Source organism: Microcaecilia unicolor, chromosome 4 (genome assembly GCF_901765095.1).
Source record: "Microcaecilia unicolor chromosome 4, aMicUni1.1, whole genome shotgun sequence".
NCBI lineage: Eukaryota > Metazoa > Chordata > Amphibia > Gymnophiona > Siphonopidae > Microcaecilia > Microcaecilia unicolor.
In genome coordinates, this window is record NC_044034.1 from 47,173,950 (window position 1) to 47,187,319 (window position 13,370).

Below are 13,370 nucleotides of genomic sequence, written 5' to 3' on the forward strand. Positions count from 1 at the left end.
GGTCTTCACTTTCCTCAACATCGAACACTGATAATAGGCCCTGGGTCCGGTTAGTATCGGATACGACACCGAGGATGCATACGGGTTCGACCTTGTCCTCATCAGCACCAAAAGGCCGTGACGATGTGCATCAGGGGAATCCCAACAAGCAACAACATAGGTCCTCTGATTCACGTTGTTGGGAGTATGGGGCATCAGCATCACCAGTACCTGAGAAGCACCGGCTCTGGGAAGACAGTTCCCCCTCCTTGGTGGAGATGCGTTGCGCCAGTCTCCAGACAGCCAGGTTCCAGCTGCTGGTTAGGAACCGACTCCTTCTTAGGCTGTCTCTGTCCCAGCTCCCCCGCCTTTGCCAATGCCTACCTTTGATGAGCGCTACTGAGCCATGCTCAGGGAGGAGCCAGCACAGATGCTGCAGTTGCACTCCACTCAGGCATTGGGGGCACTTGTGCCAGCTGTGACTCAGCCATCATTCCTTTCTGAGGTTCCTTCCATACCTGTGGAGTAGTCCTCGATGCCAGCACCTTGACGACGTTGAACCATGCAGTACTGCTCTCGACATCAGGGGAGGAAGCTTCCCCAGAACTGAGGGTAGGGCTGTACCCCAGCACTCTTCGAGGCATGGACAGGATTCCACTGTGCTGGGGAACAGATTCATTCTGTCCAATTTGAATATGGTGAGGAGTCTGATAGGGACAACTCATGGGACTCAGGAGGAGGAGTTTTATAGGGTCCCTACTGATCCTTCCCCACCTCAAGAGACACGTAAATCTCCACTTCTTTTTCACTGGTTTTGTGAAGGAGATGCCTTCGGCCATCCCATTTAAGTTGGAGACGGAGGAGAAACCCAGGGCAGAGAAGTTATCTGTCCTAGATTATGAATCGCCTCCTAAAGAAGGAGTCATGGTATCATTGCACCCTATCCTTAAAGATGCACTGACGAAGAACTGGGAATTTCCATTCTCAGTGCAGGACGCACCTATGAAAGTGGATACCCAGTACCGTATTCAAAAGGCTCCCGGATTTGAGAGGGCCCAGTTGCCGCACCACTCTCTGGTAGTCAAATCCGACATCAAACAAGCTAGGTGTTCCAGAATTCATGCCTCGGCTTCCCCAGATAGAGAGGCCCAGACACTAGACTCGTTTGGGAGGAAGGTTTTTCAGGCCTCAATGCTTATTGCTTGCATCCAGTTCTACCAGCTCTACATGAGCATAACAACATAAGCATTGTCATACTGGGACAGGCCGAAGGTCCATCAACCCCAGTATCCTGTTTCTAACAGGAGGAGTGGTCTAGTGGTTAGGGTGGTGGACTCTGGTCCTGAGGAACTGAGTTCAATTCCCACCTCAGGCACAGCTCCTTGTGACTGTGGGCAAGTCACTTAACCCTCCATTGCCCCAGGTACAAATAAGTACCTGTATACATAAGCTGCATTGAGCCTGCCATGAGTGGGAAAGTACAGGGTACAAATGTAACTTAAAAAAAAAAAAACAGTGGCCAATCCAGGTCACAAGTACCTGGCAAGATCCCAGTACAGTAAAAAGATTTTATGCTGCTTATCCTAGAATATGCAGTGGATTTTCCTAAGTTCATCTTAATAATGGCTTATGGACTTTTCTTCTAGGAGGCTAACTGCTTTTACCGCGTTCTCTGATAACAAATTCCAGAGTTTAATTACTCGTTGAGTGAAGAAATATTTTCTCCAATTAGTTTTAAATTTACTGCTTAGTAGATTCTTTGCGTCCTCCCTAGTCCTAGTATTTTTGGAAAGAGTAAGCAAGTGATTCACATCTACCTGTTCCTCTCCACTCAGTATTTTATATACCTCTATCATGTCATATCTTCCCTCAGCCGTCTCATCTCCAAGCTGAACAGCCCTAGTCACTTTATCCTTTCTTCATAGGGAAGTCGTCCTACCCCCTTTATCATATTCGTCGCCTTTTTCTGTACCTTTTCTAATTCCACTATATCTTTTTTGAGATGCGGTGACCAGAATTGCACACAGTACTCAAGCTGCAGTTGCACCATGGAGCGATACAAAGGCATTATAATATTCTCAGTTTTGTTTTCCATTCCTTTCCTAATAATTCCCATTCTATCTGCTTTCTTAGCCGCTACTGCACATTGAGCAGAGGGGTTCAATGTATCATCAATGATGACACCTAGATCCTTTTCCTGGGAGGTGACTCTTATTTTTATTTATTTATTTATTGCATTTGTATCCCACATTTTCCCACCTCTTTGCAGGCTCAATGTGGCTTACAATACATCATGAATAGTGGTAATATATTAGAAAATACATATTTAGTGTTATAGGAGGGTCTTGGTCAACATGATAATGTGGAACCTTGCATTATGTAACTATGGTTTGGGTTCCTCTTTCCCACTTGCATCACTTTGCACTTGCTCACATTAAAAGTCATATGCCATTTGACTGCCCAGTCTAGTAAGGTCCTCTTGTGATTTAACAACTTTGAATAACTTTGTATCATTAGTAAATTTAATTACCTCACTAGTTATTCCCATCTCTAGATCATTTATAAATATGTTAAAAAGCAGTGGTCCCAGCACAGACCTCTGAGGAACCCCACTATCTACCCTTCTCCATTGAGAATACTGACCATTAAAAACTGCTTTCCATCATGGGGACAACCAAAATTCCCAGGGGCGTGTTGGAGGCGTACTGAAGGTGAGTCTTGGGCGTGCCTAACATGAGTATCCTCGACCCATAATCGAAAAAAAAGGGCATCCCTGATGAGCACTTGGACGACTTTACTTGGTCCTTTTTTCCTTACGACCAAGCCACGAAAAATGTGCCCGAACTGACCAGATGACCACGGGAGCGAATCGGGGATGACCTCCCCTTACTCGCCCAGTGGTCACTAACCCCCTCCCACCCTCAAAAATATTTTTTAAAATATTTTTTGCCAGCCTCTATGCCAGCCTCAAATATCATACCCAGCTCCATGACAGCAGTATGCAGGTCCCTGGAGCAGTTTTAGTGGGTGCAGTGCACTTCAGATAGGCAGATCCAGGCCCACCCCCCCACCTGTTACACTTATGCTGGTAAATGTGAGCCCCCCAAAACCCACCACAAACCCACTGTACCCACATCTAGGTGCCCCCTTCACCTGTAAGGGCTATGGTAGTGGTGTACAGTGGTGGGTAGTGGTTTTTGGGGGGCTCAGCACACAAGGTAAGGGAGCTATGCCCGGTTGCTGTCCTGGCATGTCAAGTGGACCAGTGCACTACGAATGCTGGCTCCTCCCACAACCAAAGGGCTTACATTTGGTCGTTTCTGAGATGGGCGTCCTTAGTTTCCATTATCGCCGAAAATCAGAAATGGCCAAGTCTAAGGACGACCATCTCTAGGGATGACCTAAATGTCAAGATTTGGGCGTCCCCAACCGTATTATCGAAATGAAAGATGGACGCCCATCTTGTTTTGATAATACGGATTTCCCTGCCCCTTCGCTGGGACGTCCTGTGAGGACATCCTCAGGATAAACTTGGGCGCCCCTTTCAATTATGCCCTCCATGTCTCCTGGCACTGTAGTTATGTATTTGTCCATTAAGGAAGGTCTCGTATCATTTGAACAGTTTTTCGTGATGATGTTTTAAAGCAAGTTTAATAAGGGAGTGGGAACCTCAGAGAGAATGTCGACACGTCTTACTCTCTCGGCGCATCACATGATCTCCCTGTCAAAATTTTTTAAAAATGCATTTTTTGCAGGCGTGCTGAAAAATGGATCTATGTGTGCCCAAAACACGCGCCTATACTACAGCAGGCCATTTTTTCAGCGCACCTTAGTAAAAGGACTCCACAGTTATGTAAAGTGTATGGGATAATGAATATGCAAGGTAAGAGGGGCTTGATAAGCTTTTAATGTTTAAGGAAGATTATGGTAAAGGTTTATTGCATCATACGTTTTTTGTGCTATTGTTTATACTTAGTTTTATAGTTTGGCCCCTAACGACACCTGAGTGCGAAACATGGGACTATGTCGGGTCTAATGCCATAAACTGATATAAACACAATCAAGATTATTCAGGAACATGTTGAATTTTGAGTCTCATTCTTGCATTGAACTTGTTGTTGAAACCTAGTACGAACTGCACTGGCAGAAAATGCCACGATTTGAACCATGTCAGTGAAGCTTCAGAAGGTTTGATAGAAGTTGGTTTGATTGTGCAATGGATTGAAGATCATAATATTTGCGTATGCATGCTTTGGATATTGACAATTAGCATTTGCAGAGATAAGTACGATAAGCATGCCATTGTGGAGCTGTGGAGGGGCATTTTCGAAAGAAACGTCTAAATTAGAATTTGGACGTTTTACAAAGACATCCAAATTCTGAACAGGAAAGGTCATTTTCGAAAAAGATGGACGTCTATCCTTTGTGTTCAAAAATGCAATGGACATCTTGCGATTTGGACATTTTGTGAATTGGATGTCCTTTTTTTTTGGTCCATTGTTGAACCAAAAATGTCCAAATGCAAACCATCCAAAATAGAGGAGGAGTGGCTTAATGGTTTATGCAGCGGGCTTTGATCCTGGCAACATGGGTTCAAGTCCCACTTCTGCTCCTTGTGACTTTGGGCAAGTCAAATGCACAAGGGGCATTTTTCAATATGACATATAAGTCTAAATTTGGGCATTTTTTGTTAAATGTCCAAAATCAGAACAGGAAAGGTCATTTTCTACAAAAAAAAAGTCTATCTTTTCCTTTTGAGAACGCTGTTTGGAAAAATGTTTTGTGATTTGGGGGAGTAAGGGAAGGTGATCACCGAGTCCCTCCAGTGGTCATCTGATCATTTGGGGCACCTCTTGTGCAGAGTAGAGAAGTAGCCTAGTGGGTAGTGCAGCAGACTTTGATCCTGTGAAAGTGGGTTCAAGTCCCACTGCAGCTATTTTTTTTTAAATAAAACTAGGTCTAGCTCAAAACATCTAAGTTTTAGTCTTGGACATTTTTGTTTTGTTCCATTATGGCTGAAAGACATCCAAGTTTTAGGAACGCCCAAGTCCTGCCTTGAACACGCCTCTGGCACACTCCCTTGAGATTTGGACATCCTTCTGACGGACTTTACAGAAAGACGTCCTAAAAGAGGTTTTGATAATACTGATTTGGACGTTTCTGTGAGATAAACGTCCAAATGCTGACTTATGTCACTTTTTGGTCGTCTATCTCTTTTGAAAATGAGCCTGATAGTCACAGAAGGACTATTTATTTCAGTGGACTTATGGCAATAATTTTTGACTGATGAATATGTTATTGCTTTTAAATATAAAGCATAATGTAATGTGAAAATTGTTATTTGCATGATTGACACATAATTTATATAAATATTATAATAAAGATTTATATTTTATGGTTAGTAATAAATGTTTTCATAGGTACTGGATTATAATAATGAATATGCATAAGATAGATTTGTATGCCCAGTATCTCAACAGTATGCAAATCTCTGTCATGCATATTTATTAAGTATATCCTGAAAATCTGGCCTGCTTGTTACCCTCAAGGAGCAAACTTGAATAAGCCTGCCTTATTGCATACAGTTCCTTTGGATTTTGGTAACAAAACTGCATCACTCTGCATTTGTTCACATTAAAGCTTAACTGTCAAGCATTAGACCATTCTTTGCCTTTTTGTGGATCATTTATCATATTGTGTACTCCTTTCGAGGGTATGCACCAGGGGCGTAGCCAGACCTCGCCGGGAGGGGGGGCCATAGCCCGAGGTGGGGGGGCACTGTTTAGCCGCCCCCCCTGAGCCGCCGCCACAGTGGACCCCCCTGCCGGCCTGCCCACGATCCCCTTGAACTCCCCTCCTGCCACCAACTCTCCCCCGCCGTCGTCGCCCGCCCCACTGCTGCATCTGATACCTTTTTCGAAGAGTCTTCTTCTGCACCCGAGTAGCGCCTTCCTTCAACAAAGTTCCTGCGATAGTGTTTCGACGCCTTACGGCGGGCGGCGACGGAGAGTTGGTGGCGGGAGGGGGGTTCAAGGGGATCGTGGGCAGGGGGCTAGGGCCAAATCTACAGGGGCCCAGGCCCTCTCAGGCCCCATGTAACTACGCCAATGGTATGCAGTCTGAGTCAAATCCTTGTGTTATCTGCAAAACTGCAAAATTTTCCTTCTAACCCTTCAGCAATATCACTCACAAAGATATTGAACAGAATCAGCCCCAAGACAGTGCCATGAAACACTCCTCAAAATGAATTCCATTTACAACCACCTTCTGTCACCTGCCAATCAACCTATTTCTAGTCCAGTTTCTCACCTTGGGTCTCAACCCCAAACTGCTCAGTTTATTCATGAGTCAAGCTGTTGCTCCACTTCTTATTTATATAGCAGGGAGAGGGAAGCGTGAAACCTCTATCTTTCACATTCACTTCACACTGGACACTGATACAAAACTCAAGGAAAGCGTCACAGATTAAGTAGGCCCAATGGCTGAGCCTTAAGCACACACTGCTTCTATATGACAATCCTTCACCCCATACACACAGACTCACTTTCTTGGGGCTTCTGCTTTATATAAAAGTATGTAGTACCATTACAGCCATGAGGGATGCTATAACCAAATGGCATACACCTCCTCTCTACTTACCTTACAGAGCATACAGGGCTAGTAGGGGTCCTGCAACGATCCTTACACTAGCTACAGTTTCCTAACTATAAAGTTAAATATGATGCTCCCAAGGTCAGTATATAAAACTATTCCAAATGCAGTGATAAGGCCAAAGAATATTTTTTAAATAACAAACTACTCCCAAAAGAGAAATCAAACATATAAATGGCGAGTGACCGTACTCACCCGCAAATGCGGAGTAGAGACTTCTCTCTCTGTCCCGCCCCTGCGTCAATACGTGTGACGGGGGTGGGACAGAGGGAAACTGCGCGAAAGGGAGGGAGGGAACCGCCGACGTTGCTACTGCTCTCCCCGAGGTCGCCGCTACCGCTCCCCCCACCCGGAGTTGCCGCCACCGCCCCCCCTCCACCCGGCCCAAGCACTCTCTTCGGTATTGGACTTACATCGCCGACACGCAGCAGGCAGATCAGCTGAGCTCCCGTCGGCCTTCCTTCCCCGCCTGTGTCCCGCCCTCGCCGACGTTACGACACACGAGGGCGGGACACAGGCAGAGAAGGAAGGCCGACGGGAGCTCTGCTGATCTGCGTGCTGTGTTTCGGCGACGTAAGTTCAATAGCGAAGAGAGGGCCCGGGCCGGGTGGAGGGGTGGCGGCGACTCCGGGGGGGGGGGGGGGACTGGTAGCGGCGACCTTGGGGGGGGGGCCCTGTAGCGGCAAGGGGAGGGGGCCTTGGAAAAACCCCATACTAGCCTGTTTTAACGGGCTCAACAGCTAGTATAGATAGTAAAAGCAATATAGATATTACCAGCTCACCACAAAATATCCACTACTATTTGATCTTCGTTTTTCTGAGAGCTCTTTCAGCTTTGCTAGTCTCATTTGTTTTCTCAAGTTTGCATTTTGCTTTTGGAAGGACTCTTCATCTTCAGTACTAGAAGTTTCTTCCTCCTTTAGGTTCAGAGACTGGTTATCTGTTTTATCATAATCACATTCATCTTCCTCTATAATGCAACGTCGTTTGCTAAATACTTTTCTCATAGGACCCACACTGTCACAGCTACTATCACTGTCATACAGTACAGATGATGTCCTTTTCCGAGTTCCCAAAGTAACACATTCTTCTTCTTCTTCTCCATCCTCCTTGGAAACAACAGTTGCGTTCCTCTGTTCCTGCACCTCTTCTGAAGTGCTACTATCAGTCATATCTCCATCTTCTTCTTCTCCATCAGCATCTGATGTGCTTGAGTCCTGTTGATTATCGTCAAGAACTGATGACATTTGATCTCTTTTAGTCCGCTTCCAGTCAACCCGAGATTTCCAAGTGAACTGTTCTGTCCTTGTGATTCTTCTGGTTTTGTATTTTCTGTTCATAGTTTCCTTCTCCATCAAGAAGCAACTATAAAAAGAGAATACAGTATTACATTCATAAAAAGCAGCTTGGACAAAAACATACTGTAGCAAATACAACCTATCAACGTAATAGTCATGTTTTAGGAATCAATAAACTAGAGATGCAACAGAACATTCCTAAAATCAGGATGCTGTGACCTTTCTTTATTCTGGATTTGGGTTCTCTACTCTGAAGTTTATTTAACTCCCGAATCTGTTCCCTGTCTGCTTGTTGGCTCTGTTCCTGTACTGGGACTTCTTGGTGTCAGCGTGCCCCACACCAGGCTCTGGAATCATGCAGATACTGGTGGCTGCCAGTACCAGAGGACTCAATCCAAAGGGAAGGCAGTTGCTACAGACAGATCAGGCCTACTATCCCCAGGGCTTGGGGTGCTATATTCAGAGGACAGTTTTTTCTGTGGAACTCAACCTGCTCCCTTTGGCTGGGCTCATCGCTGATGAGATCCATCACATCAAGCTCTAGCTAGCTACAATTGTAGTGGTGCAAAGAAAACATGTGGGGGAATTAAATCAGTGTTTGACTCCGCAACAAGTTAAAACTGAGGATTTTTGCCAGGCTATTCAGTACATAAGAACATAAGAGAAGTCATACTGGGTCAGACCAATGGTCCATCTAGCCCAGTATCTTGTTTTCCAAACAGTGGCCAAGCCAGGACACAAGTACCTGGCAGAAACCCAAATCATGGCAAACTATGGACTTTTCCTCCAGGAATTTGTCCAAACCTTTTTTAAACCCAGATACACTAACCACTGTTACCACATTCTCCGGCAAAGAGTTCCTGAGCTTAACTATTCATTGAAAAACTATTTCCTCCTATTTGTTTTAAAAGTATTTCCATGTAACTTCCTTGAGTGTCCCCTAGTCTTTGTACTTTTGGAATGAGTAAAAAAATCAATTTTGTAGACCTCAATCATATCTCCCCTGTAGAATCTATTCCTTCAGCCCCCTTGAGGCAACACTAATGCTGCCACATAAGGGAGCTAGGGTCAAAGATTCCCTTATGTTTTTCTTGAGATCCAAAGACCTGTCATGGATTCCATTTTATTTATACTTCAGTCCTCTTATTTCCCAGACCACTTTTCCAGGATAGTCTACATTATCTCCCTGTTGACAGATAAAACACTGGTCTGGGACTCTACACTCTAGGAGGCAAGATCCAATTGTTGGGAATTATGAAGCTTTCATTCATGTCTATAAGAGAATTTTCGATAATCCTGGCCACCTGGATATGAAATGAAGGGAGGGGCTCATAAAGTTAGCTAGTATGCAGTGAAGTTCTTTATTGCTTCCATAGTGAGGGGGAAGAAAAGCAAACAAGAAACAAGATGAGGAGGAAGAGATTGATGGGGAGGAGAGGATGGTGGGAATAAACTGAGGGGGGGGGGGAGAATAAAAGAGAATAGGTACTCATAATTTTCAAATCTGCATGCACTAATTTATGTCTGCTCATTGATCCACGTAAATAAATTAGCCTTTTTAAAATAAGCACCCACTTTGCAACTACAAATACTGTTCACAATTACCTATTGTGTGCAGAACTTTTAAAATTTTGGTGCAGAATTCCACTAAGGTGGGAGTATTGCCTCTAGTTTTTGGCCTGGATAGGACACAATGTATTTTGCTACCATGGCTGCAGTTTTGTCAGTTATAGCAAGGATAATACAGAGTTTTTTCTGCTCATTCTTATTTTGTCAATTTTGTGAAACATTCCTCTCTTCTATTTGCATAGTACAGAAGAAAATGCATTGATATCTCCAGTGCTGCACTTCCTGCAGAGTCTGACTTCTTGGGGTTTCCATCTTAATTTTTACCCTCTATATTGCATTGTTCCTCCACCATTTAAATGCACAGTGCTCTGCAGTTCCTGCAGAGAACAAACATCTTGGTGCCATCTTTCACCTCCCTAGTTTGGGAATCAATAGAGGTGTGCACTAAATATTTTTTGTTTTATATTGTTGTTTATTTCTGTTCCTTTTGTTGAGTAATTTATTTAAAATGAAACAAAGATCACACAAACAAAATTAAATGAAAAAAAAAATCCAGACCCTTTCTCCCCCAAAGCTGACACTGCTGCTGCTAAAGTTATTTCAAACAAGGTACCCAAAACTCCCCCAGACTACCCCCTGCCATATGTGAAATCTTCTGAGAACAGGAGTGATCTCTAATCTGCCATACAATAAAATAACTGCATCTTGGATCAGCTACTGCCAGCATGAAAAAAGTAATAGCAGAGTAGGACCTACAGATGCCACTTCCATCATTAGAAGGCTATACATGGGGTAAAGGAACAAGAACAGGATCTCATATACTGCCTTTTGGTAGCTATAATCAAAGCTGTGCACATATTATATACAGGTACTTATTTGTACCTTGGGCAACAGAGAGTTAAATGACTTAAGGTCACAAGAAGCTGCAGTGGGAATTGAAACTGGGTCTTCTGGCTCTCAGGCCACTGCATTAACTATTATGCTATTCCTCCACTCCCAATACAAGGGGCCCAAGGGGAGTCTTAGAGAGACTTTTTAAAAATAACTTTAGCAGGTAGAATTAATAGCTTGAGGGAAAAAGACAGGCATCAGATGCCTCTTATATACTGTGAGAGAATGCATACCCCCCCCCCCCCCCTCCATAGGAGAGCACACAAAGCAAATAAATATAACAGAACTGGGTCTTACAGTGTGATTCAATTCAATTCTTATATACCGTTAATATCCCCCTTTTTAGGGTTCAGTGCGATTTACATCATCAGTGGGGCAGAAGTTGGTACAATATTATAGGAAGGACGTTGGGTGAATATGATCTTGTTGGGTAGATACAATGTTATCTGCCCATCACTGTAACATTATCAGGTGGTGTTTTATTTAGCAGTTCAATAGTCTGTCAGGGGTAACAGAAGTAGAGATTGTTAAGTAGCAGACTTCGGGAAAAGGTAGATTTTTAGTCTCTTCTGGAAGCTGAGGTAGTTATCTCAAAGCCGGGGGGGGGGGGGGGGGGGGGGATCAGGAATCTCCATAAACAGATTCCTGATACCAGGAAGAGCGAGTAAAAGATCTTCTGAAATGGGATTCCATTGTAGAAAGATGGGGCAACGATCAATTGTTTTTTCAGTCTGAGTGAACAATGCAAACAGATGAGATATTGATCAATAGTTCAGAGGTAGTGCCATGCAAAATCTGAAAGATTAGACAGACGGCTTTAAACCTAATTCTTTCAGTTATGGGTAACCAATGCAGTTTAGTAAGATATGACGTAACACTAATGTATCTATTTTGAATATTAATCTTGCTGCTGTGTTCTGTGTGATCTGTAGGTTTTTTTTTTTTTTATATTGGAGCTTAATGCCCAAAAATAAGACATTACAGTAGTCCAGATGCAGTAGGATCAGAATCTGGACCAATAGAGCAAAGACCTTTTGATCAAAGAATGATCAGATTAGACAGTTGTCTCCTTGTAAACACTTTTCATCCATAGTTGGTTGATGTGGGATGAGGATGAGAAGTCTAGAAGGACCCCAAGCAAGCTAGCTTCTGACTTGACTAAGAAGGCTCTGTCATTTGATAACGTTATTGAATTTGGGACCTCAACTCTTTGATTTCAGAATTAAAGGATCTTGGTCTTTTGCACATTCAGTTTCCCTTTGCCAGAGCCCAAAACTGAATAATGTTAACTAAATAGTGATAGCTTGGATGTGAAGTTAGTCCCATGGCCCATCACACAGTTAGGGCGAAGACATCAGGACTCTGCATGGGATGCTGTAGCTTGTCAGGGAAGGCTAAGTGAAAGGTGGCAGTGGGGGGGGGGGGGGGGGGGGGGGGGGGTTGTAACTCTTCTAGATTCTATTCAATTCTCCTAGTGCTAGGAGAGAAGAATACCCAATAACTGAACTTGGAGATACATTAGTACAGTGGGGGAAATAAGTATTTGATCCCTTGCTGATTTTGTAAGTTTGCCCACTGACAAAGACATGAGCAGCCCATAATTGAAGGGTAGGTTATTGGTAACAGTGAGAGATAGCACATCACAAATTAAATCCGGAAAATCACATTGTGGAAAGTATATGAATTTATTTGCATTCTGCAGAGGGAAATAAGTATTTAATCCCTCTGGCAAACAAGACCTAATACTTGGTGGCAAAACCCTTGTTGGCAAGCACAGCGGTCAGACGTCTTCTGTAGTTGATTATGAGGTTTGCACACATGTCAGGAGGAATTTTGGTCCACTCCTCTTTGCAGATCATCTCTAAATCATTAAGAGTTCTGGGCTGTCGCTTGGCAACTCGCAGCTTCAGCTCCCTCCATAAGTTTTCAATGGGATTAAGGTCTGGTGACTGGCTAGGCCACTCCATGACCCTAATGTGCTTCTTCCTGAGCCACTCCTTTGTTGCCTTGGCTGTATGTTTTGGGTCATTGTCGTGCTGGAAGACCCAGCCACGACCCATTTTTAAGGCCCTGGCGGAGGGAAGGAGGTTGTCACTCAGAATTGTATGGTACATGGCCCCATCCATTCTCCCATTGATGCGGTGAAGTAGTCCTGTGCCCTTAGCAGAGAAACACCCCCAAAACATAACATTTCCACCTCCATGCTTGACAGTGGGGACGGTGTTCTTTGGGTCATAGGCAGCATTTCTCTTCCTCCAAACACGGCGAGTTGAGTTCATGCCAAAGAGCTCAATTTTTGTCTCATCTGACCACAGCACCTTCTCCCAATCACTCTCGGCATCATCCAGGTGTTCACTGGCAAACTTCAGACGGGCCGTCACATGTGCCTTCCGGAGCAGGGGGACCTTGCGGGCACTGCAGGATTGCAATCCGTTATGTCGTAATGTGTTACCAATGGTTTTCGTGGTGACAGTGGTCCCAGCTGCCTTGAGATCATTGACAAGTTCCCCCCTTGTAGTTGTAGGCTGATTTCTAACCTTCCTCATGATCAAGGATACCCCACGAGGTGAGATTTTGCGTGGAGCCCCAGATCTTTGTCGATTGACAGTCATTTTGTACTTCTTCCATTTTCTTACTATGGCACCAACAGTTGTCTCCTTCTCGCCCAGCGTCTTACTGATGGTTTTGTAGCCCATTCCAGCCTTGTGCAGGTGTATGATCTTGTCCCTGACATCCTTAGACAGCTCCTTGCTCTTGGCCATTTTGTAGAGGTTAGAGTCTGACTGATTCACTGAGTCTGTGGACAGGTGTCTTTCATACAGGTGACCATTGCCGACAGCTGTCTGTCATGCAGGTAACGAGTTGATTTGGAGCATCTACCTGGTCTGTAGGGGCCAGATCTCTTACTGGTTGGTGGGGGATCAAATACTTATTTCCCTCTGCAGAATGCAAATAAATTCATATACTTTCCACAATGTGATT

At 44.2% G+C, this 13,370-nt stretch overlaps 1 protein-coding gene across 1 annotated transcript in view; it reads right to left on the bottom strand.

Annotated features, from left to right (window-relative positions):
* Positions 1-13,370, bottom strand: part of CCDC82 (coiled-coil domain containing 82) — an 86,356-nt gene that overhangs the window by 66,506 nt on the left and 6,480 nt on the right. The window contains 1 exon segment of the mRNA XM_030199355.1: positions 7,413-7,995. Coding sequence (XP_030055215.1) covers positions 7,413-7,985 — 573 coding nt within the window. The 5' untranslated portion in view covers positions 7,986-7,995.